Source organism: Thalassophryne amazonica, chromosome 12, assembly GCF_902500255.1.
Source record: "Thalassophryne amazonica chromosome 12, fThaAma1.1, whole genome shotgun sequence".
Taxonomy (NCBI): Eukaryota; Metazoa; Chordata; class Actinopteri; order Batrachoidiformes; family Batrachoididae; genus Thalassophryne; species Thalassophryne amazonica.
Window position 1 is genome coordinate 14,401,941 of NC_047114.1, and position 26,924 is coordinate 14,428,864.

Sequence of the window (26,924 nt, forward strand, 5' to 3'; positions counted from 1 at the left end):
TCTAGTGCCTTTTGCTTCATGCATTTTGGAATAATGCTGTTTTGTCTGCATCTCAAGTTAAATCTTAAGTGGTTTCTAAAGTTAGCTATCTTTTTAGCAGTCTTTTCCAGCTTATGTACCAGTGCCAGGGCCTCATGCCCACAGTGGGTCATAATGTTTCTGTTGTCCAGGTGGTTTCCATAGTAGAGAAGCTTAAATCTTCGACTGGACTGGGTTGCTGGACGAGAGAACGTTTTACTTCTAATCACAGAAGCTTCCTCAGCTAAATTTCTTGCTCTGGTAGTCTGACTTCTGTCTTGACTCTTGTAGAGAAGAATAACAGAAGCCACCAAAGCTGGAGTTTTAAACCTAACCAGACCCCTCCTACCGAGAGGCAGGTTGCTTTGTTCTTGGACATATGGTTATATCAGCTATTGATGAATAACAGTTCCTGATGCAGTGTCACTTGAGGGATCTGAGATCACAGGTGTTCAGCTTTGGGTTGCACCCTTGCCCTTTACGAACTGAAATGGCTCCAGATTCCTTGAGTCATTAATGATAATATGCACTGTGGAGGGAGAAATGTGCAAACTCTTCCCATCTTATCCCATCCCATATTATTTTTAAATATTTCAATCATTTTGCCATCTTTCCCATCTTTGCTCCTCATAGACTTACTCATTCATGGATACTGCATTTGTGCAAAATCATGATAACAACCTCTTTGAAATAACATCATGATCTATTTTTTATAATCTCATTACTAGCCCTCAATTGCCCTGTCTCAATGTTTTTGGAAAGTGCTGCAGGATTTAAATGCAGGAGTGGATTCTTAAGAACAAATGAAATGAAGCTGACCACATAAAACATGGAATATCTTGGGTTCATACAGTCTGCATTGAAATAGAAGTTAAAGTAAATGGGTCTTTGGACTTTACACATTTAAACAGCACCATAATCCAAATGTAACACTCAAACTAAACTCTTGTGTGCTAACTTATGAATGAAATAATGGTGGAATAACACACACCTGGACAGAAAACAGCTCAACTGATACTTGTCAAATGAGTTATGGACCCATGAAAAATGGGGACCAAACATAAAATGTGCTGTAGTTCCGACACTTATCTGAGTGCAATTACCATCAAATTAAAGCTGACACTCTGTTCAATGAGCTCAAATTGATGTGATTCCATCTGTGGAAATGTTGGAATAGGAAAAGTTGCGGAACTTGGTGGAGCTGTGGCCAGAATGGATTAAAAGTGCTCGTGTTTGATAGTGTGAGAGTTCTGACTATATTTGGGATGTCGGTGATGTTTGAGAGTTAATAATCTAAATATTTACACTTCAGCAGAGAATACAGACAGACTCACTTCACACGTCACCAGACGGTGGGACACATAAACCTTGAGTTTTGGATCAAACTCTCCAGATTGGCAGTGTGGACATTCAAATGGGTGCATGGTTGCAGAGCAAATGAGGACTGAAACTCACACTGCACCCGCACGCATTCCTGACTTGACATCTACATGACGGACTGGTTCCAGGTTTGGACAAATCTTACAGGTCATGGTCTGCTGCTGCCGACACCGAAGGGCCTACGCCAAGTGTGTTTGTGTGTGTATACACGTCCTTATGCCCTCATAACCTTGTCTGAGCTTCTGGGATGTAGATCTCGATGCTGTCGGCGCTCTCAGTTGCTGAGTTCTGTCGAACAGATGCAGCGCGCTTGGCGGCGATCAGGCGCTTCCTGGCTTCCTGCCGCTGTTTCTCTGAGCTCTCCAGGGAATGCTCTCTGGCCAGAGGTGGGTGATGATGGGGGCCTTTAGGTGGCTTTTTTGGCACTTGAGGAGGGAGGCGTCTCTCCTGGTGGAAAGGACATGGGAGGGAGAAGATGTCAGAAAAAACAGACTGCAGATCATCAAACACCTGACTACAGCATAAACATGCCAAGATTGATCTCATTGTACTTTTCTTACCACAAAACTATACCTCTCAATTTAACGCATTGTAATTACAGTGAGACACTTCAACACCAAATCCTGGTATCCATCCATGGGCCTGGACAATGACAGCCACAGGTTCATTCAAGTGCACGCGGAGAGGTGTGGTTCTGAGGATTGCCTTGGGGCAGGCTCCCCGCCTTAGGGGTGGGCACCATCCCTCAGCTCAGACGGCAGGAGAGACTGCCTCGGGCCAGGCCAGCGTGCTTGCTCACTGTCCGCCGCCTTTTCCGAAGACCATTAATGATTATTCAGCAGGTTCACCAATGGAAACCTTGCTATGACTTTTACTTCCACTAGACAGTCAAGTTTGATTTTCTTCTCGGCGCTCTGCCAGGGCCACATTCTGACCCCAGTGGGGCCGATCCGAGGACCTCACTAAACCATCCAATCGGTGGTGATACTGATGAGCCTGGTGAGCTGATGATAGTTATACATGCCGATAACTGGTGGTAATCTCATCCACATAAAATCCTTAGAGGATTGCTTGCATCAGTGAAAAGCTAGATGTCCAGCAATTTCCTACTTTTAAACTCTGACAAGACTGGAATGATGATTCTTGGTCCAGTGAGACATCGGTATCAATTTGACCAGCTAAGGATTAACCTAGGCTCATGTGACATACATCACACTGACAAAGTGAGGAGCCTTGGGGCAATTTTTGATCCTACGTTGTCCTTTGACCTATAGATTAGAGATATTATGAGGACTGCTTTCTTCCACCTGCGAAATATAGAGAAGACCCATCTCATCCTGTAGACAGGAGTACAAAGAGATGTGGTGTAAGGTGAAAAGAGAAGTGGTAAAAAAGGAGAAAGCAAGCTGTACAAGAAGTTAAATAGTAAAGGAAGGAGAAAAGGACTTGTACCAACTGGCCAGACAAAGGGATCGAGCTGGAAAGGATGTGCAGCAGGTTAGGGTGGTAAAATATCCACATAGTAATGTGCTGACAAGCGAGGAGAGTGTGTTAAGGAGGGAATATTTAAAGGAGCTGATGAATGAAGCCAAATGAGGGAGAGAAAAGGCTGCATGACGTGCAGAGAGTAAATCAGGAAGTGCAAGAGATTAGTAAGGATCACGTGAGGGCAGCTACGAAGAGAATGAAGAGTCCAGTCGGTCCAGATGACATTCCAGTGAAGCCAGGGAAATGTCCAGGAGAGATGGCAGTGGAGTTTCTATCCACATTGTGCAAGTAAAATCTTGGAAAGTGAGAGGATGCCTGAGGAGTGGAAACGAAGTGTGCTGGTTCCTATTTTTAAGAACAAGGGTGATGTTCAAATCTGCAGTAACTACAGAGGCATAAAGTTGATCAGCCACATCATGAAGTTATGAGAAAGAGTAGTAGAAGCCAGACTTAGAAAACAGGTGATGTGTTAGCCCAAAGATATTGTTTCATGCCGAGAAAGAGCACTACAGATGCAATGTTTGCTCTGAGAGTACTAATGGAGAAGTATAGAGAAGGCCAGGAGTCAGATTGTGAGTTTGTGGATTTAAAGAAAGCTTATGACAGGATGCCAAAAGAAGAATTGTGGTATTGTATGAGGACGTCTCAAGTGGCAGAGAAGTATCTGAAGGTAGTGCCAGATACAGTAGTGTTCAGAATAATAGTAGTGCTATGTGACTAAAAAGATTAATCCAGGTTTTGAGTATATTTCTTATTGTTACATGGGAAACAAGGTACCAGTAGATTCAGTTGATTCTCACAAATCCAACAAGACCAAGCATTCATGATATGCACACTCTTAAGGCTATGAAATTGGGCTATTAGTAAAAAAAAAAATAGAAAAGGGGGTGTTCACAATAATAGTAGTGTGGCATTCGGTCAGTGAGTTTGTCAATTTTGTGGAACAAACAGGTGTGAATCAGGTGTCCCCTATGATGAAGCCAGCACCTGCTGAATATGCTTTTCTCTTTGAAAGCCTGAGGAAAATGGGACGTTCAAGACATTGTTCAGAAGAACAGCGTAGTTTGATTAAAAAGTTGATTGGAGAGGGGAAAACTTATACGCAGGTGCAAAAAATTATAGGCTGTTCATTTACAATGATCTCCAATGCTTTAAAATGGACAAAAAAAAACGAGAGACGCGTGGAAGAAAATGGTAAACAACCACAAAATGGATAGAAGAATAACCAGAATGGCAAAGGCTCACCCATTGATCAGCTCTAGGATGATCAAAGACAGTCTGGAGTTACCTGTAAGTGCTGTGACAGTTAGAAGATGCCTGTGTGAAGCTAATTTATTTGCAAGAATCCCCCACAAAATCCCTCTGTTAAATAAAAGAGAAGAGGTTACAATTTGCCAAAGAACACATCAATCAATCAATCAATTTTATTTATATAGCGCCAAATCATCTTATTAAAAGGATCAAGCTGATTGTTAAAACAAAAAAGAAAAATCAAATCAAATCAATTTTATTTATATAGTGCCAAATCACAACAACAGTTGCCCCAAGGCGCTTTATATTGTAAGGCAAAAGCCATACAATAATTACAGAAAAACCCCAACGGTCAAAACGACCCCCTATGAGCAAGCACTTGGCGACAGTGGGAAGGAAAAACTCCCTTTTAACAGGAAGAAACCTCCAGCAGAACCAGGCTCAGGGAGGGGCAGTCTTCTGCTGGGACTGGTTGGGGCTGAGGGGAGAGAATCAGGAAAAAGACATGCTGTGGAAGAGAGCAGAGATCAACCACTAATGATTAAATGCAGAGTGGTGCATACAGAGCAAAAAGAGAAAGAAACACTCAGTGCATCATGGGAACCCCCCAGCAGTCTAAGTCTATAGCAGCATACCTAAGGGATGGTTCAGGGTCACCTGATCCAGCCCTAACTATAAGCTTTAGCAAAAAGGAAAGTTTTAAGCCTAATCTTAAAAGTAGAGAGGGTGTCTGTCTCCCTGATCTGAATTGGGAGCTGGTTCCACAGGAGAGGAGCCTGAAAGCTGAAGGCTCTGCCTCCCATTCCACTCTTACAAACCCTAGGAACAACAAGTAAGCCTGCAGTCTGAGAGCGAAGCGTTCTATTGGGGTGATATGGTACTATGAGGTCCCTAAGATAAGATGGGACCTGATTATTCAAAACCTTATAAGTAAGAAGAAGAATTTTAAATTCTATTCTAGAATTAACAGGAAGCCAATGAAGAGAGGCCAATATGGGTGAGATATGCTCTCTCCTTCTAGTCCCTGCTAGCACTCTAGCTGCAGCATTTTGAATTAACTGAAGGATTTTCAGGGAACTTTTAGGACAACCTGATAATAATGAATTACAACAGTCCAGCCTAGAGGAAATAAATGCATGAATTAGTTTTTCAGCATCACTCTGAGACAAGACCTTTCTAATTTTAGAGATATTGTGCAAATGCAAAAAAGCAGCCCTACATATTTGTTTAATATGCGCATTGAATGACATATCCTGATCAAAAATGACTCCAAGATTTCTCACAGTATTACTGGAGGTCAGGGTAAGGATCTGGTTAGACACCATGTTTCTAAGATTTGTGGGGCCAAGTACAATAACTTCAGTTTTATCTGAGTTTAAAAGCAGGAAATTAGAGGTCATCCATGTCTTTATGTCTGTAAGACAATCCTGCAGTTTAGCTAATTGGTGTGTGTCCTCTGGCTTCATGGATAGATAAAGCTGGGTATCATCTGCGTAACAATGAAAATTTAAGCAATGCCGTCTAATAATACTGCCTAAGGGAAACATGTATAAAGTGAATAAAATTGGTCCTAGCACAACTGGCCTAAAGAGAAATGGAGGAATATTTTGTGGACTGATGAGAGTAAAACTGTTCTTTTTGGGTCCAAGGGCCGCAGACAGTTTGTGAGACGACCCCCAAACTCTGAATTCAAGCCACAGTTCACAGTGAAGACAGTGAAGCATGGTGGTGCAAGCATCATGATATGGGCATGTTTCTCCTACTATGGTGTTGGGCCTATATATTGCATACCGGGTATCATGGATCAGTTTGGATATGTCAAAATACTTAAAGAGGTCATGTTGCCTTATGCTGAAGAGGACATGCCCTTGAAATGGGTGTTTCAACAAGACAGTGACCCCAAGCACACTAGTAAACCAGCAAAATCTTGGTTCCAAACCAACAAAATTAATGCCTCGCAGATGTGAAGAAATCATGAAAAACTGTGGTTATACAACACTAGTTTAGTGATTCACAGGATTGCTAAGTAGTAGTGTCAACAGCAGATGCTACTATTATTGTGAACACCCCCTTTTCTACTTTTTTTACTAATAGCCCAATTTCACAGCCTTAAGAGTGTGCATATCATGAATGCTTGGTCTTGGATTTGTGAGAATCTACTGAATCTACTGGTACCTTGTTTCCCATGTAACAATAAGAAATATACTCAAAACCTGGATTAATCTTTTTAGTCACATAGCACTACTATTATTCTGAACACTACTGTATGTACAAGGATTTAATTACATTTAACCAGGTTAGTCCCATTGAGATCGAGATCTCTTTTACACTTATAAAGTTTCCAATTCACCTAACCAGCACATCTTTAGGAATGATTAGTCTTCTGTGGTGACCCCTAACATGAGCAGCCAAAAGCAGAAGAGGCATATTTTGCTGGTTTGACAGAAGCACTAGAGAGTGCACTTAGAAAAATAGCAACCACTGCCAGTCAGTTGCTAGATACCAACTAGAATATAATTACAAAGAAAGCTCCCTTAGCAAGGCAAACAAAATCTTAGCAGACCCAAACATCCACTTTTTGACCCTTTAAGCTGCTACCATCAGGTGGTAGGCTTCACTAAAACACCAGAAAGGAAATATTTGAAACCAGTTTTCTGCTCAGTGTGAACACAAACTAACATGAGGGCACAAAAGTAAAAAGTCATGAGGGACAAAGCTAAGTAACAAACACAATAAACTAAATGGGCACTTGAATGCAGAGGAGAGGAACCACTGTGAGGAGAAACACAGAACTCAAAGACACAATGAATACAACACATAAAACAGCCAGAAGAGCATCAAGTTCACATTCCCTCCGGGGGCTCTGATGTGGACATGGATCATAACAGACTGTGAGTGCAGCTGTCTGCTGTGCGTGTGTGTGTGTGTGTGTGTGTGGGGGGGGGGGGGGGGGGGGGGGGGGTTATACATACAGGTCCATAATCGCCCAGCTCTGTGAGGGATGGCTGCATTTTTTCATAGCGATGAGTGGAGCAGTGCAGATAATTAATAACTGAGTTGTGCAATGCTCAGTTTCTCCAACCACAGAGATCAAATATGTCAAACGTAAATAAATAAATAAATAAAAATAAGTGAACATGTTAAAATTTCAGTCATGGTTGAAACAATATCATGACACAATGACAGGAAAAAACCCACAGACCAAAGATCACGTCATGGACGCTCAGAGTTATGGACAAGACTTCATGAACTTCTGGGATGTGACGATGAGGTTTTTCAATATGCATGGTGCTGCACTCTTCATTAAACTCTACAGACGTTTTACTGACAATGCCAGCTGCACTGGTGTTTAAGGACTGATTATTATCTTCATTAAAACTAAAACATAAAAACAGTCAGTGAGGCAAGAGACTTCAGGGAGGAAGGAAAGGCATAAGGAAGCATGAGCAGATGGAAAGAAAGTCATGATGAATCTACAGAGATGTAGAGTTGTGGAAGCCCTGTGGTGGTGCTGGATTTGCCTTGTTGGTTTTTGCTGATGATGCGCGGCTGTTTGCGTCTTTTCGCTATCAAAACAAACAAGAGTCATCAGGAGATGACATATCCCCCAAATCTCCATAAATCGGTAATACAAAGTGTCAGGGGATCACCCAAGTACGTTCACTCACTCTCATCTTCAAGCGCTTACTCCAATTAAGAGTCACAGGGAGGAGGGGGTGGTTGGAGCCTACACCAGCAGTCATAGGGCATGAAGAGGGGTACACCCTGAATAGGACACCAGTCCATCACAGGGCTACATATAGAAAAACAAGCACACATACACCAGCACGCACACCTACAGACAATTTAAAGTCTCCAATTCACCTAACCTGCTAGTCTTTGGATGTGCGAGGAAGTGGGAGCACCCAGACAGAACCTATGTAAACACGGGGAGTAGGGCTGGGTGATATGACTTAAAAATCATATCACGGTATAAATTGAATCCCTTCATGGTAACGGTATATATCACAATATAAACGTAAGTGTAAAAGTTATAATGGAAGTGTTTCTGAATGGGTCATATAGTCCCTTTGCAAAGCTAAAATTATTAAAATAAACAAATATAAAACAACAACAAAAAACATGAACAGATATAATTCATTTTGAGCACCTGATTCTCTGACTTATTAGACATGTATTTTTGTACATTGGAATAATCTTATTTCGCCATTCCTGCTTCACTCCAGCAGGAGGCAGTGTAGTTTGTGATAGTTTTTGGTGGCATTTTTTCCAGAAAGACCTCAGAGACCACCACGTGGGCTGGTGATCCTGATTGGCACATGTTGTGGGGTTCCACTAATGATAAAGCGGAAGGCGTTTTTTTTTTTCATCCGCTCCCCTGCCCTGAGATGGACTGTTTACTGCAGCTTTCTGCAAATACGCGCACCAAATATGACCATAAAATTCACAAAAAACATTGTGGAAATGATTAATCATAATTCAGGTTATAGTAGGCCTATTAACATAATTTAAAAACTTGTATAAAGCTGAAGCATGCACTTTTAAAACACAGTGAAACAGAGACTGAGTCTGGTGAATTTAATGGGACAGTTGCTTAATTCAGTCATGTGATTTTTACATGACCGAATTCAGGCGACTCCAGAGGGTGAAAATAATTTGTAATTTTACAATGTTACAAGGAGAAGTTTTAATCTGCCGAGGTGGAGATAGAGCCTGTGACCAAAGCACGGACTGCAGCCTTTTCCAGTCATTCAGAGTCAGTGAGGAAGATACAATGACATCATCATCAAGCATTACCGCGATTGGTCGGTGGAGTCTAAGGCCCGATCTCAATTCTCTTTTGTACCCCTTCTCCTTCCCCTTGGCCCTACCCCTACCCCTATGCCTACCCCTTTAAAACAAGGGGTAAGGCGAAGAGGTATGCCTCCAGCCCCATGAATTGAGACACCCCTCCACCTTAGGGGGAAAAAAAAAACCTACCCGTCTTAAACTGCCATCTTCACTGATTGTCAACATGGCAACCACAGCGAAACTTGTTGTAGTAGCCTGTTTGCTCTTTTTATTTTCTCGCCTTTCTGCATAAATGCAAAGAAATAGAAGTCACAGATTTCTATGACGCATCGCAATCATGTCGGAGAATTTTATGGTATTAATAATTAATGTAATTAATTTGTAATTTATAACAGTAATTAACTGTTGTGTGGGCCGCTGAAGAGGAGGTACTGCTGGCCCACCACCACCAGAGGGCGCCCTGCTTGGAGTGCGGGCTCCAAGCACGAGAGGGCACCAGATCCCGAAGAAGTGACAGCTGTCATGCTCTCCCTGCACCAGCTGTCACTCGTTTATCATCATCAACATCACACCATAAAAGCCGGACTGCAACTCCACCTCCTTGCCGAGAAATCGACTACCATTCCTGAGGTAATCCTGCTCTGCAGTATTTGGATTAATCCACGTTTTGATCTCTGTTTGCAGCCGTTTATTCCTGTGGGACAGTTTTGTTGGAGCGGCGTATTGTGGGAACCGCGACGTCTTCGCCTCCCACTCCCTCCAGATAAGTGACTGACAGGAGCTGCTTAAGTGTATGATTGGAGTTGGAGGTGCTCCCTCCCATCAGTGTTGGACTGTGTATTACTGAGTGTGCGGACTCACACTCACACATCCTGTTTTTGCTCTCTGCCAGCAGTACCAGGGTCGACAGCCGGGAACAGAGGCCACCTGGGGACTCGGGACTTGGCGGCTCCGGTGTTCTTCAGGCCGTTGGTGGTGGAAGCCGTGTGGAGTACGGCTTCTCTCTCGTCGGGGGGGTCTCCTATCTTCGAGCCTGCCACACGTCACCTGATGCTAATTGACTGTGCATTTTTTTCTGTATCTTTTCGTTGTGTAGTGTCACAACATTAAATTGTTACCTTTTGGTTTATTCATTGTCCGTTCATTTGCGTCCCCTGTTGTGGGTCCGTGCTACGACACCTTCCCAACAGGATTTCTCGGCCATCGTCATGGATTCCGAGGGGCGTCAACCCGAGCTTGAACAGCCAATGGAAGAACCAGGAGCGCAGGCGTCAGCAGGAGGCGTGTTGAGTGAGCTGCAGCAGATCTTAACCGCCTTCACGGCTCGGTTAGATTTAGTGACAGAGCAGAATGTCCTCCTTAATCGGAGGCTGGAGGCTCTCACCGCCAGGGTGGAAGCGCACGATCAGGGCGCTGCTGCAGCCGCTCCTCTGGCTGGTCCTGGGCCTGTATCCAACGTTCCACTGGTCGTTCAACGAACCCTCCCACCATCCCCTGAAGCATACATAAGCCCTCCGGAACCGTACGGGGGCTGTGTCGAGACGTGCGCGGACTTCCTCATGCAGTGTTCGCTCATCTTTTCACAGCGCCCTGTCATGTACGCATCAGACACTAGCCGGGTGGCTTATGTTATTAATTTGCTTCGAGGAGAGGCACGCGCATGGGCTACGGCGCTACGGCGCTTTGGGAGCAGAATTCACGGCTCCTAACGTCAAGTGTTTGATCATCCCAACAGAGGCGAGACCGCTTCGAACGTGCTGCTGTCGATGAGACAGGGGCGCCGTAGCGCAGCCGAGTATGCAGTCGACTTCCGCATCGCGGCAGCGAGGTCCGGCTGGAATAACGTTGCGCTCCGCGCCGCCTTTGTAAATGGACTGTCACCGGTCCTTAAGGAGCACCTACTGGCTAAGGAGGAACCGCGGGATTTTGACGGGCTTATTGATTTAGTTATACGCTTAGACAACCGTTTAAACGAGCATCGTCGGGAGCAGGCCGGGGGGCGTGACCGGGCACGAGCCGTCCCTCCTCCTTCCGGTTCCGACAAAGTGACGTCGTCCCCACGCTTCACTGCCAGAGAGCTCCGTGTGGCTACAGCTCCCCCTGCTGAGGAGGCTATGGACACGAGCAGGGCCAAAGTAAAAACAAACATCAGGCAAAGGAGACTGGCCCGCGGGGAGTGTTTTATCTGCGGCTCATGTGAGCACATGCAGAGGGACTGCCCTAAACGGTCAAACTACAACGCCCGTCCTTAGAAACTGGGCTAAGGGTGGGCCATAATACGCACGCGGGAAAACCCCGCAAATCTGCACGAATCCCAGTAACAATCCTGAGTGGGGATTTAACCCTTCATGCCCCAGCACTATTAGACACAGGGTCGGAAGGGAATCTGCTGGACAGCAGATGGGCAAAGGAAGTAGGGCTCCCCCTGGTGGCTCTGCCGGCACCATTGCAGGTGCGAGCACTAGACGGCACCCTGCTTCCATTAATCACACATCAGACTCAACCAGTGACTTTGGTTGTGTCTGGGAATCACAGGGAGGAGATAGTGTTCCATGTCACACCATCTACCTCCCGAGTGATTTTGGGCTTTCCATGGATGGTGAAGCACAATCCCCGGATTGATTGGCCATCTGGGGTTGTGACGCAGTGGAGCGAAACCTGCCACCGGGAGTGCTTAGGATCTTCGGTTCCTCCCGGCACTATGGCTAATGAGGAGGTCAAAGTCCCCCCCAATCTATCGGCGGTGCCAAAGGAGTACCATGATCTTTCTGACGTTTTCAGCAAAGATCTGGCGCTCACTCTTCCCCCGCACCGACCGTATGATTGTGCCATCGATTTGGTCCCGGGCGCTGAGTACCCGTCCAGTAGACTGTACAACCTCTCACGTCCGGAACGCGAATCAATGGAGACCTACATCCGGGACTCCTTAGCTGCCGGGCTGATCCGAAACTCCACCTCCCCGATGGGTGCTGGTTTCTTTTTTGTGGGCAAGAAAGACGGCGGACTCCGTCCATGCATTGATTACAGAGGGCTGAACGAGATCACGGTTCGCAACCGATACCCGTTGCCCCTGTTGGATTCTGTGTTTACGCCCCTGCATGGAGCCCAAATTTTCACTAAATTGGATCTTAGAAACGCGTACCACCTGGTTCGGATCCGGGAGGGAGACGAATGGAAGACAGCGTTTAACACCCCGTTAGGTCATTTTGAGTACCTGGTCATGCCGTTCGGCCTCACCAACGCCCCCGCGACGTTCCAAGCTTTGGTAAACGACGTCTTGCGGGACTTCCTGCATCGGTTCGTCTTCGTATATCTGGACGATATACTCATCTTCTCCCCGGACCCTGAGACCCATGTCCAGCATGTACGTCAGGTCCTACAGCGGTTGTTGGAGAATCGGCTGTTTGTGAAGGGCGAGAAGTGCGAGTTCCACCGCACTTCTTTGTCCTTCCTGGGGTTCATAATCTCCTCCAACTCCGTCGCCCCTGATCCGGCCAAGGTTGCGGCGGTGAGAGATTGGCCCCAACCGATAAGCCGCAGGAAACTACAGCAGTTCCTCGGCTTTGCAAATTTCTATAGGAGGTTCATCAAGGCTTACAGTCAGGTAGTTAGCCCCCTGACTGCCCTGACCTCCACCAAAGTCCCCTTCACCTGGTCGGATCGGTGCGAAGCCGCGTTCCAGGAGTTGAAACGCCGGTTCTCGACTGCACCTGTTCTGGTGCAGCCTGATCCTGATCGCCAGTACGTAGTTGAAGTTGACGCCTCTGACTCAGGGATAGGAGCCGTGCTGTCCCAGAGCGTGGAGGCTGATAAAGTTCTCCATCCTTGTGCCTTTTATTCCCGCAGGTTGACCCCAGCTGAACGGAACTATGACGTTGGCAATCGGGAACTCCTCGCTGTGAAGGAGGCTCTTGAAGAGTGGAGACACCTGCTGGAGGGGGCGTCGTTGCCCTTCACGGTTTTCATGGACCATCGGAACCTGGAGTACATCCGGACCGCCAAGCGGCTGAACCCCAGGCAAGCCCGCTGGTCTCTGTTCTTCGGGCGCTTTGACTTCCAGATCACGTACCGCCCCGGGACCAAGAACCAAAAACCAGATGCATTGTCCCGGGTGCATGAAGAAGAAGCCAAAGTGGAGCTGTCGAACCCCACCGAGACCATCATCCCCGAGTCCACTGTCGTGGCCACCCTCACCTGGGACGTGGAGAAGACCGTCCGGGAGGCCCTGACAAGAAGCCCGGACCCGGGGACTGGCCCCAAGAACAGACTATACGTCCCACCAGAGGCAAGAGCTGCCGTCTTGGACTTCTGTCATGGGTCCAAGTTGTCCTGTCATCCCGGAGTGCGCAGGACCGTGGCAGTAGTCCAGCAGCGCTTCTGGTGGGCGTCCCTGGAAACCGACGTTCGGGACTACGTCCAGGCCTGTACCATCTGCGCCAGGGGCAAGGCAGACCATCGGAAGACCTCGGGACTCCTCCAACCCCTGCCGGTGCCTCACCGCCCCTGGTCTCACATCGGCCTGGACTTCATCACGGGCCTCCCGCCGTCCCAGGGCAACACCATCATTCTCACGATAGTGGACCGGTTCTCCAAGGTGGCCCACTTCGTGGCCCTCCCGAAGCTCCCGACGGCCCAGGAGACGGCAGACCTCCTGGTCCACCACGTCATGCGCCTGCATGGGATACCGTCGGACGTCGTCTCGGATCGGGGTCCCCAGTTCTCTTCACAGGTGTGGAAGAGTTTCTGTAAGGAGGTGGGGGCCACCGTAAGTCTCTCGTCCGGGTACCACCCCCAGACCAACGGCCAGGCACAGCGGGCTAACCAGGAGTTAGAGCAAGCCCTCCGATGTGTCACCTCTGCGCATCCGGCGGCCTGGAGTCACCATCTGGCCTGGATCGAGTATGCCCACAACAGCCAAGTTTCGTCTGCTACCGGCCTCTCCCCTTTTGAGGCATGTTTGGGGTACCAGCCCCCATTGTTCCCGTTGGTGGAGGGAGAGGTCGGTGTGCCCTCGGTCCAGGCCCACCTCAGGAGGTGCCGCCGGGTGTGGCGGGCCGCCTGCTCTGCATTGGTAAAGGCCCGGACGAGGACTAAGGCCCATGCGGCCCGCCGGCGTTCCCCGGCCCCCACATACCAGCCTGGGCAGGAGGTGTGGCTTTCGACCAAGGACGTCCCTCTGTGTGTCGACTCCCCTAAATTGAAAGACAGATTCATCGGACCATTCAAGATCCTCAAGATCATCAACCCGGCCACAGTGAAGCTTCGACTCCTGGCTTCACTGCGGATTCACCCCGTCTTTCATGTTTCCCGTCTCAAGCCACACCACACCTCGCCCCTCTGTACTCCGGGACCGACGCCGCCTCCTGCCCGGCTCATCGACGGGGAGCCTGCCTGGACAGTCCGCAGGCTCCTGGACGTCCGTCGTAAGGGCCGGGGTTTCCAATATCTGGTGGACTGGGAGGGGTATGGACCTGAGGAACGCTCCTGGGTGAAGAGGAGCTTCATCCTGGACCCGGCCCTCCTGGCCGAATTCTACGCACGACATCCGGACAAGCCTGGTCGGACGCCAGGAGGCGCCCGTTGAGGGGGGGGGGTCCTGTTGTGTGGGCCGCTGAAGAGGAGGTACTGCTGGCCCACCACCACCAGAGGCCGCCCTGCTTGGAGTGCGGGCTCCAAGCACGAGAGGGCGCCAGATCCCGAAGAAGTGACAGCTGTCATTCTCTCCCTGCACCAGCTGTCACTCGTTTATCATCATCAACATCACACCATAAAAGCCGGACTGCAACTCCACCTCCTTGCCGAGAAATCGACTACCATTCCTGAGGTAATCCTTCTCTGCAGTATTTGGATTAATCCACGTTTTGATCTCTGTTTGCAGCCGTTTATTCCTGTGGGACAGTTTTGTTGGAGCGGCGTATTGTGGGAACCGCGACGTCTTCGCCTCCCACTCCCTCCAGATAAGTGACTGACAGGAGCTGCTTAAGTGTATGATTGGAGGTGGAGGTGCTCCCTCCCATCAGTGTTGGACTGTGTATTACTGAGTGTGCGGACTCACGCTCACACATCCTGTTTTTGCTCTCTGCCAGCAGTACCAGGGTCGACAGCCGGGAACAGAGGCCACCTGGGGACTCGGGACTTGGCGGCTCTGGTGTTCTTCAGGCCGTTGGTGGTGGAAGCCGTGTGGAGTACGGCTTCTCTCTCGTCGGGGGGGTCTCCTATCTTCGAGCCTGCCACACGTCACCTGGTGCTAATTGACTGTGCATATTTTCTGTATCTTTTCGTTGTGTAGTGTCACAACATTAAATTGTTACCTTTTGGTTTATTCATTGTCCGTTCATTTGCGCCCCCTGTTGTGGGTCCGTGCTACGACACCTTCCCAACATTAATAGTATTAATAATTAATTAATGTTAATAATACTGATAATAATTTGTCATTAATAATAGTAATAATTAATATTGTTAATTGATTAATCATTAATTGATTGATTAGTAATTAATTAATAAATTAATGAATTAGTAATTAAAATAAATAAACACTTGAAGTATACAGTATCTGTGTGGAATGAATGTATACATTATACAAGTGTCACTTTTTGAATGGAATTACTGAAACAAATCAACTTTTTCATGATATTCTAATTATATGTCCAGCACCTGTATGTATGTTATGGGCTGCATCTAGTTCTGTTAACCTTATATTTCTTTTTCAAATTCTCCCATTTTTTGCATCCAGCACTATTTCCTTTAGAAATTTCCTTGACAAATAATAGTAGTCTATTAGGGCATCAGGTTATGTGTTACACATATACATGTGTGTATATATTTTCCAACTTATTCCCATTGGTGAAACTTCTCCTCATTTTCTGCCTGAAAGCTTATTAGGAGATGAGTGTGCTCAGGGCTCCCTGTTTATAAAATACACACGTGTTACAGACCTTGAAATCCAACAGCAGGAATCGCTATTATCCAAAGATATATGAACATACAAATTAACGTGCTTATCCTTTATCATGATTTTCTCCATTGTGAGATATAAAAGTGTTTTATCGTAGCGTTCGTGTGTATATGCATTATAACGCCTCAGCATACGAGCCAAGTTACGATATTCTTTAGAACGACAATATACGCAACATGCATTCAGCAGCATACACGTTGCTGTCATAGGCAATTGCCTGTAAAGTTTTTTGGCAAGTTATAACTTTTCTAAACAGTGTAATTTGTAATGAAAGCCACTTTCATTTGTGCGACTCTTTCGGTGCTATGTTTGTTTCTTTTGAGACAGCCGTAAGCTCCTCCTACCCCTCCAAATGGAGTGTGCATCCAGCTGTTCAACCTATTTGTTTTCTTTATCAGTGCCAGTTCAGTTTTGTTTTAGTATTTATTTTCCATGTATTCTCTTCAGTTCTCATGCAGTTATCTTTGTGCTTATTATTTTCTGTTCCAATTGTAGTTCTCATTTTCATGACTGATTCTCTGTTCCTATTCATTGTTATGTTTTATTCTGTCCTCAGCCTCGGTTCATAGTTTCCTGTTTCCCTCACACCCATCTGATTATGTTCTCACTTCACGTCTCTGCACCTGCCTCGTGTCTTTCACTTTGTTCCTGTCCGCTCTGTTTTCCTTCACTCTCACTCTTGGCACCTGCTCACACATCTTTGTATTACATCACTCCACCTTGTGCACTCCTCTCCTCACAAATCTTGCCCGTGTATAATCTTTGTTCACTAGTCACACCCCTTTGTAGTTCTTTCCTCATGTGCACCTCGTTAACACCACCTGTCCCTCATTTCACACCAATAAGTCCACCAGCATTTAAACCTTCACAGTCTCACAGTCCCTTGCCATATTGTTGTCTTTGTACACTTTGTGCCGTGTTCCGAATCCTGCTCTGTATTCTTCGACCATGCCTCATCCCAGATGTCAATGTTTGCTCGTCCCTCTGAACCCTGTTCGTTTATGACTGCGCCTCTGCCTAATCCTGCTAGTACTTCTGCTGCGCTAACTGACCACATGTGTACCGAAATCAAGTCTGGAATAAAGACCATGATTTCTCTTCCACCAAAGCCTAGTCTGGGAGTTTGCATTGCGGGTCCAGCCGCTCCTGGTGCCAGGCAGCCGCCCGGCACAAGGCACAGATATTAGCACACAGAACCATTAGCATGTCCAGTAACTCCCATGTCATGGTGTATAATTGTGTATAATACGAGTGAAGTGCCGCGCAGCCGCATGAAGCTCGCTCATGGTACAGGGAGTCCCAAACAGAAAGTGCCAAATTTTGAGTGCACGGTGAAACAGGAAATGGCAAATGTTAAACATTTCCTGGCATGGGTGGAGCTACAGCAAAGGCCAGGGTTGCAATGGACTCCCCTGTAATCTGACTGGACACAGATGATTGACATGTCATGGCACCGCCCATCTGGTTGAAAAAAGCTGCATTTTTTAAATCAGTGAGTCACAGTGACTGCTAGGTTCCTCCTGTCCAGTAGTTGGTGCTGTGTACCACAAAAAGTTCTAATCCACCTTAGTAGAAGAAGAAAAATGTTTGCCTCAGATTTGAACTGAACACATCATTTGAACCATGGACTAATATCTCATCAGGGACAGAAAATCATCATCATCATCTTGCAGTTGTGGCCTAGATGTCCTGCACAATTCTTTGTCATGTGGCCTTGTCTGTCATAGCAACGGAGAGGTCCTTGAGCTTTATCCTGGAGTTGGGGGAGATGGTGTCAAGAAAAGTAAGTTTTTCTTCCATAGAAGGAGGACAGATGTGATTTCTCCATTGTCACAAAATGAATGGGCTGCAAAATGAGCTCTGCAATTGGTGAACATAACAGACAGCGGAAGTATTTCACCATATCTGGGCCAAGTTGAGATGATGGCTCCAGGATATACAGTTGTGCTCAAAAGTTTACATACCCTGTCAGAATTTTAGATTTTTTTTAGCCATTTTTAAGAGAATATGAATGACAACACAAAAACCTTTTTTTTCACTCATGGTTAGTGGTTGGGTGAAGCCATTTATTGTCAAACAACTGTTTCCTCTTTTTAAATCAAAATGACAAGAGAACTACCCAAATGACCCTGATCCATTTACATACCCCTGTTCTTAATACTGTGTACCCCTTTAACATCAACAACAGCTTGGAGTCATTTGTGGTAGTTGTGTGTCGAGGCTCTCTGATGGTAAAACTGCCACTGAATATGTCTTGGACTTTATTTACATTAATTACAAAGAAATACTTTATGGTAAATCTGCATGGAGTAGACAGTTCTCAAAAACTGAGTGACTGTGCAAGAAGGAGAAGAGTGAGGAAAGTCACCAAGACACCCAGACAACCCAGGAGAAGTTATGGGCTTATATGTGGCTGTGATTAGAGAAATTGTGCACAGTGCAAGCTTTGCATTTTGCATCACTACTCTTAGCTTCATAGTGGAGTAGAGCAGAGAAGGATTTTCTTTCACCAAAACAGATCACATCCAGGCTTGCATCTCAGATGTACCTTCTGGCAGTTTGTAGCTAAACTTTCAGGTCTTCTTTTTAAGAAAATCCTCCTCTGTAGCACTTCATCATGAAGATGGATAACTGGTGATACAAAAAGACAAAGCTTGCACTGTGCATAATTTCTCCAATCACAGCCACGTTCTGGGATGTCTGGGTGTCTTGGTGGCTTTCCTCACTCTTTTCCTTCTTGCACAGTCACTCAGTTTTTGAGAACTGTCTACACCATGCAGATTTACCTTAGAGTGCCATATTGTTTGTATTTCTTTCTAATTGATGTAAATAAAGTCCGAAACATATTCAGTGGCAGCTTTACCATCAGAGAGCCTCGTCCACAACTACCACAAAAGACTCCAAGCTGTCATTGATGTTGAAGGGGGCAAAAAACAGTATTAAGAACAGGGGTATTTAAACTTTTGATCCGGTTCATTTGGGCAGTTCTCTTGTCATTTTGGTTTAAAAAGGGGAAACACAGTTGTTTGACAATAAATGGCTTCACCCAAACACTAGCCATGAGTAAAAAAAAGTTTTTGTGTTGTCATTCAAATTCTCTTAAAAATGGCCAAAAAAGCAAAAATTCTGCCAGGGTATGTAAACCTTTGAGCACAAATGTACCTTGAAACCTCTGACGTAAGTTTGTGCAGCAGACGTCAAGCCACCTAACATCCATTGCCTTTAAAGTTCTTAAAGCCATAACTCAAAGTAGGCTGGGCGACTGACTTGAAAAGATCAAGCTTGTTAGGAAGGTGGCTCCTCTAGATCTTGTCAAGCTTGTAGCAGGCTTTCCTGGTTTGTCCTTTCCCACTTCTGCCAAGCACATGATGTAGGAATTAAGATATTTAAAGTCTTCAACATGTCTGAGTGCATTCCCTGAGAGCGATTTTGCTGCCACAATCGGACTTGTGTATATGAATTCGGATGTATCGGATGTGTTGCAGCACAAGTCAAGCTGCCTCTTCTAGATGTTCCTGTGAGTACTGGACTGAGTCTGCTTTCACAAGGATTAGAGGGCCTTTCTCATGATGGGAGAGATACTCAGGACTAGGGATGGGTATCGAGAACCGGTTCCTTTCGGGTATCGTTAAGAAATGATTCAATCCACCGACATCAATAACCTTTTTAACTTAACAATTCCCTTATTGGTCCTTCAGAGTGGCCGTTGTTTTTGGGGGTGTTTGTCAGGAAAATTATAATTTCTCTACATTGATTACAGACCTTGCAGCGGTTCTGTAATCAACTTTTCTGCAGCGCGGCTTTGCTTTGAACCTTGAACCAAGGAACCAAGAAAAAATTAATCAACTAAGCAATGATCGAAGCACTGCTTCGATCTGCGAAACACTGCTTCGATCATTGCTTAGTTGATTAATTTTTTCTTTCGCTTTCCCCCCACTAAAACCCTAAAGAGCATATAGCTGTGAGTGTTATTTACCTTTTTTATGTTAAACCGACCTGTTATGGTCTTCTGAAACAGTTGATAGATGTATTTTATAACTTAAAAACGGGACCGATGCTAACACGTTAGCATGTCTATGGCATTTTCAATGTCTTACTGAAGTTTAATGGCAGTTTGTTTCGGTCAAACCATATTTTCAATGTGTTAATTTCTTCAGTGATTTCCTCCAGAACTATCTGCCAAGCCAGAAAACTGCTGCATCCTAGTAAGAGCAGAATACTACTGGAATGAATTTGAATAAGGAAAGTTGTTTTTTTTTTTCCTCATCTAAATGGATGCTGCACTCACTGCAGTTTATTGTCTGGAATAGTCCCAGATTGCATTTCAGAGCTTCTAGAATTCAAACATTTTCGTGCAGGTGGTGTTGGGGGGTAATTTTGGGTTTCAGCTTTTTTTGTTTTTCACCACTTTCATCCCTGAATATGTGAAATCGTGAGTCACTTTTGTGTGGATTAAAGTTAATAACTGGGACTCCTGTCTTGTTGCGAGAAAGAAACGAGAATCGTCCTCCGTTCTGTTCACACAGCTCCAAACGCTGCGCGGCTCTCTGACGAGTCAAGTTAGAATGATAGAATCCAGTTGAAATTAATGACATCAAAGTGAAACACCATTTTGTTTATTTTTATTTATGTCCAGAGATCAAGGATACAGTGACCAATTTCATATTTATTTACTTTAAGACTCAATGAAATACATAGAAAACCTGTAAAGCCTACTTTTAGTACAAACTTCACAAGAGGTATTGATAAGGAATCGGATCGATAAGCAGAATCGATAATGGCATCGATATTGATAAAATCTTATCAATAACCATCCCTACTCAGGACATAATCAAGAATGATAATGAGCAGGAGGGGTCCTGGTGTATCACCCTGGAGAATACCAGTCACAATATCAAAACGTTTGGTTTCAACATCAGCGTACCATGAGCACACATGCCTTTAGACCAGCAGTAGGCAGCTCAAAAAAGTAGAGGTACCCCTACTGGAGGTATAACAAGTTGATACTGGTATCAAAATTAAGGTAATGCTCTGTAGTTTCCAGAAATGATGTTGTACGTAGCACAATGGACACACAACATGGTCATTTAACCCCTTATGTTCCAAAACGCAGCTGAAACATCTAGAACTGGGAAATTTCGAATCGTGTTAGAAACCATAATTAAGTCCTATATATTGGTGTTTTCTTGTTGGGAACTACAAGTAGAAATTATCTACAGTAATTTTAGGGGTTGCCTACGTTATCGGGGGGGGGGGGGGGGGGGGGGGGGGGGGGGGGGGGGGGGTCTACCACTCCCCAAAATGGACATTTTAGCTGTCTTATTCAGATATTTTCTCAAAATCCCCATCCGGATTACCTGTAAAGAGGAATAACAACTTTGATGTGTAATCAAAATATCTTTATTTACACCCTCATCTAGTAAGAAGATTTTTAACAAAGGAACCACATTTTGCATGGCTTTGACCTCTACAAATAAAGAAGTATAAAATGGCACAAAAAGCACCATATTTTCCCTCGAATTGTGATTTTCCCACAATATTACTTAGACTGTGGGGTTTCTGGGAGAGGGAGTTCATATTCTCAGAAATGTTGCTCGTCATTTGTTCTTTAGCCACTGAACACAATAGTCTTGGAATTTCAATGTGACGTATAATGTTCTCTGGGCTGTATCCAAAAATATCATTTCTCGTCTTCGTCATCATTCCCGTCCTCATCTTGTACCACAGCCACAGTGTTTGGACAGTCATTGTAGCTGCATATCTCTATGCATTTCAGACCAGCAAGTAGACATGGACATTTTCTACCATCACTGCAGTTTGCATCCTTACAGTTACAGTACTAGTGGGTCAAATCTCCTATTTCCTTGGGAGCTCATTCCTTCCGATTTGTCACACACTGCAAGTATTCATCTGATTTAACCCAACAGTACTCTCTGGAATCTCTCATTCTTGGCTTTTCAATGTGGCTGCAGCACCAGATCATTATCTGGAACTTTGCTCTAAGAGCATGCTGCCTAAATGCATCATCAGTTGGAGGGAAGGACGGCACTGGTTTGTCAGTTGTGCATACTAATATGAAGCGCATTTTGTCAACAGTAGCATACGATAAGCCATTGTGAACCTTCCCATACATCAAGAGGAGGAGCTCCATAGCAGTATGAATTCCCTCGTCAAAAGGACAATGGAATTCTGTCAGTCCCTTAAGAGCATCCTTGTGTTTTTGGAGGATGGTGTATGCTGTTTTCTTCCCAAGTCTGAAAAGGCCGCTGGTGGAATTGCAGCCAGTCAGGGTGTGCACAGCAGGTAGAATGCAACACTGATCCATCCCAATTCGCTAGCAATTTTCAATAGTAGAATGAACCGTTCCCTGGTGATAAACCTTCCTGAGTGGTCGACATGCATGTATACATCTTTGCTCAGTTGACCTCTGCTTTGGTAGTACAACAAAAGGACTATAACCACAGGGATCATACAATTCGAAGGTTCCTAGTTGTAGATGTTTCAGCTGGGTTTTGGAACATAATGGGTTAAATGACCAAGTTGCACACCCATTTTGACAAGTACAACATCATTTCTGGAAACTAGAGAGCATTACCTTCATTTTGCTACCATTATCAACTTGTTATACCTCTAGTAGGGGTACGTATCTCCATTTTCTGGAGCACTTTTCAGTTCTCTGCCACACCACTACTTGGAATATGTGTGGAGTACATGGATGGTGTTGACTATTTGTTTCAGAATTCCATAAGATCAAGGATATCAAGGGACAGAAAAAAAGACACCAGAATAATAATGGCAGACCTTTCCTTTGGAACGCAGATGGCACTATTCAAGGTTGAAGGCATATTCAATTTCAATTCAATTTCAATTTATTTTTGTTTATATAGCGCCAAATCACAACAAAGCTGCCTCCAGGTGCTTCACACAAGTAAGGCCTAATCTTACCAACCCCTAGAGCAAGCACAAATTCAAATTTCATAATTATTAATTTATATAGCGCCAATTCACGATGAAATTGTCTCAAGGCGCTTCACACAACATAAAAAAATGTAAAAATTTAAAACACAATAAAAAGATGACCATAAAAGAAAGACAACCATAAAAGAGGCAACACAGGCGACAGAGGTAAGGAAAAACTCCTTCTGATGATATTGAGGAAGAAACCTCAAGCAGACCAGACTCAGAGGGGTGATCCACTGTTTAGGCCATTCTAACAGGCCTAAGCATATGCAGCATATGGTATCACTTGATTACAATCATGCTCTATCAGATACCAATACACCTTATTATTCCAACGTAGAGAAGCTTGAATCTTCAACTGGACTGGGTTGCTTGACGCGAGGACGTTTGCTTGAAATCGCAGAAGCTTCCTCAGCTAAAATTCTTGCTCTGGTGGTCTGACTTCTGTCTTGATTCTTGTAGAGAAGAATAATCAAGAAGTCACAAAAGCTGGAGTTTTAAACCTAACCAGACCCCTCCTACCGAGAGCCAGACTGCTATAGTCTAGTGACTAAACAATAGCTCTAATTGGCACCTATTGTGCTCTAGTTAGCACCCTCCTAATGACAGGGCAGCTGTCCCTCCTAATGATGGGACAGACCCTCTCCTGATGGCTCCCTTGACAACTCTGCTGATGATGTGAATGACTCATTACCATGAACAAAAGGCTGAAACTGCTTTGACCTGAGTACCCCATTGTAAACAGGGGATAAAGCGTGTCTCAGACCCCCTCCCCGGTTAAGGCTGGGTTTCAAACATTTCACAAAGAATGCCTCCTTGACCCCTCTCTCAAACCATTTCTTCTCTCTGGCTAATATTTTAACTTCCTTGTCCTCAAACGTGTGGTTAGTGTCTTTAAGGTGGAGATGAACTGCAGACTGAGGTCCACTGACGCCCTATCTGCGGTGCTGGTATAGCCTTAGGTGTAAAGGTTGCTTAGTCTCACCTATGTAGTGTTCGTTACAGTTTTCCTGACATCTGATAGAATACACTACATTGCTCTGTTTGTAACTAGGGATCCTGTCCTTAGGGTGAACTAATTTCTGTCTCAAGGTGTTAACCGGTTTAAAGTAAACTGACAGGAAAACTGTCAGCAGGTATCATCAGCAGGTATCCCAGGTTCACTAGCATTTCACCCCTTAACCTGTACACTTTGTCTGAGTTGGGCAGTAAAGAGTGGGTCAGCCTTCACCTGCAGAAGGGTTCCAACTGTGAGCTCTCTTCAACCATAACCATCTTGAAGTGGCTTCAGCTGCCAGGGCAGCTTCCCTGATGGCCCTTTGGCTCTAAGCCTTTTTCTGCAGGAAATGGTGCAATGATGCTGATGGGAAACTCAGCATCCAACCTCAATGGGAAAAATGGCTGCATGTCACCTTATTGTGGTGGAGGGTGGACTTTTTTCTGGTTCCGGAGCACAGCGGTGTTCTGCTGTATCTGTTAGCTGTTTGAACTGAGCTGTTTGAGTTCTTTGAATTAACAGTCTTTTTCAAGACTTTTTTACTTTTTTTACTTTTTCACCGTGCTCCAACGCCTAAAGAAGACCTCTAACGGTCGAAGCATCGCGACGGAGCTCTTTTATCAGCTAACCTTCATCAGCGTTGGCAAGCTAACTAGCTTGCTAACGCTTTCGTTTTTATTTTTATTTTATTTTTTAGCACTGTTGTCGTGCTGCTCCACAGCCTGCCTAGTGGATTTTTATTTTATTTTAGCACTGTTGTCGTGCGTTACCTGTGCTGCTCCACAGCCTGTTCAGTGGATTTTTATTTTATTTTTTGGCGCTGTTGTCGTGCGTTGCCTGTGCTGCTCCACAGCCTGTCCAGTGGATTTTTATTTTATTTTTTACCACTGTTGTCGTGTGTTACCTGTGCTGCTCCACAGCCTGTCCAGTGGATTTTTATTTTATTTTTAGCACTGTTGTCGTGTGTTACCTGTGCTGCTCCACAGCCTGTTCAGTGGATTTTTATTTTATTTTTTAGCACTGTTGTCGTGCGTTACCTGTGCTGCTCCACAGCCTGTCCAGTGGATTTTTATTTTATTTTTTACCACTGTTGTCGTGTGTTACCTGTGCTGCTCCACAGCCTGTTCAGTGGATTTTTGTTTTGTTTTTTGGCACTGTTGTCGTGCGTTGCCTGTGCTGCTCCACAGCCTGTCCAGTGGATTTTTATTTTATTTTAGCACTGTTGTCGTGTGTTACCTGTGCTGCTCCACAGCCTGTCCAGTGGATTTTTATTTTATTTTTTACCACTGTTGTCGTGTGTTACCTGTGCTGCTCCACAGCCTGTTCAGTGGATTTTTGTTTTGTTTTTTGGCACTGTTGTCGTGCGTTGCCTGTGCTGCTCCACAGCCTGTCCAGTGGATTTTTATTTTATTTTAGCACTGTTGTCGTGTGTTACCTGTGCTGCTCCACAGCCTGTCCAGTGGATTTTTATTTTATTTTTAGCACTGTTGTCGTGTGTTACCTGTGCTGCTCCACAGCCTGTTCAGTGGATTTTTATTTTATTTTTTAGCACTGTTGTCGTGCGTTACCTGTGCTGTTCCACAGCCTGTCCAGTGGATTTTTATTTTATTTTTTACCACTGTTGTCGTGTGTTACCTGTGCTGCTCCACAGCCTGTTCAGTGGATTTTTGTTTTGTTTTTTGGCACTGTTGTCGTGTGTTACCTGTGCTGCTCCGCAGCCTGTCCAGTGGATTTTGATTTTGATTTTATTTTTTTGGGCGCTGTTGTCGTGCGTTACCTGTGCTGCTCCACAGCCTGTCCAGTGGATTTTATTTTATTATTTTATTTTATTTTTTATTTTTTTTTTTTTAGCACTGTTGTCGTGCGTTACCTGTGCTGCTCCACAGCCTGTCCAGTGGATTTTATTTTATTTTTTAGCACTGTTGTCGTGCGTTACCTGTGCTGCTCCACAGCCTGTCCAGTGGATTTTGATTTTGATTTTATTTTTTTGGGCGCTGTTGTCGTGCGTTACCTGTGCTGCTCCACAGCCTGTCCAGTGGATTTTTATTTAGCGCTGTTGTCGTGCGTTACCTGTGCTGCTCCACAGCCTGTCTAGTGGATTTTTATTTTGTTTTAGCACTGTTGTCGTGCGTTGCCTGTGCTGCTCCACAGCCTGTCCAGTGGATTTTTATTTTTATTTTATTTTTTAGCACTGTTGTTGTGCGTTACCTGTGCTGCTCCACAGCCTGTCCAGTGGATTTTTATTTTTATTTTATTTTATTTTTTAGCACTGTTGTTGTGCGTTACCTGTGCTGCTCCGCAGCCTGTCCAGTGGATTTTTATTTTATTATTTTATTTTATTTATTTATTTATTTATTTTTTTTATCACTGTTGTCGTGCGTTACCTGTGCTGCTCCACAGCCTGTCCAGTGGATTTTTATTTATTTTTTAGCACTGTTGTCGTGCGTTACCTGTGCTGCTCCACAGCCTGTCCAGTGGATTTTTATTTTATTTTTTACCACTGTTGTCGTGCGTTACCTGTGCTGCTCCACAGCCTGTCCAGTGGATTTTGATTTTGATTTATTTTTTGGGCGCTGTTGTCGTGCGTTACCTGTGCTGCCCCACAGCCTGTCCAGTGGATTTTTATTTAGCGCTGTTGTCGTGCGTTACCTGTGCTGCTCCACAGCCTGTCTAGTGGATTTTTATTTTGTTTTAGCACTGTTGTCGTGCGTTGCCTGTGCTGCTCCACAGCCTGTCCAGTGGATTTTGATTTTGATTTTATTTTATTTTTTAGCACTGTTGTTGTGCGTTACCTGTGCTGCTCCACAGCCTGTCCAGTGGATTTTTATTTTGTTTTAGCACTGTTGTTGTGCATTACCTGTGCTGCTCCACAGCCTGTCTAGTGGATTTTTATTTTGTTTTAGCACTGTTGTCGTGCGTTACCTGTGCTGCTCCACAGCCTGTCTAGTGGATTTTTATTTGTTTTAGCACTGTTGTTGTGCGTTACCTGTGCTGCTCCACAGCCTGTCTAGTGGATTTTTATTTTGTTTTAGCACTGTTGTTGTGCGTTACCTGTGCTGCTCCACAGCCTGTCTAGTGGATTTC

The 26,924-nt window shown here is 45.0% G+C and overlaps 1 protein-coding gene across 1 annotated transcript in view; it reads right to left on the reverse strand.

Annotated features, from left to right (window-relative positions):
- Positions 1 to 675: 675 nt before the first annotated feature.
- Positions 676 to 26,924, reverse strand: part of dlgap1a (discs, large (Drosophila) homolog-associated protein 1a) — a 415,980-nt gene continuing 389,731 nt past the window's right edge. Inside the window, exon 14 of the mRNA XM_034183790.1 lies at positions 676 to 1,845. Within this exon, the coding sequence (XP_034039681.1) occupies positions 1,621 to 1,845 (225 nt within the window). The 3' untranslated portion in view covers positions 676 to 1,620. The remainder of the gene's footprint in view (positions 1,846 to 26,924) is intronic.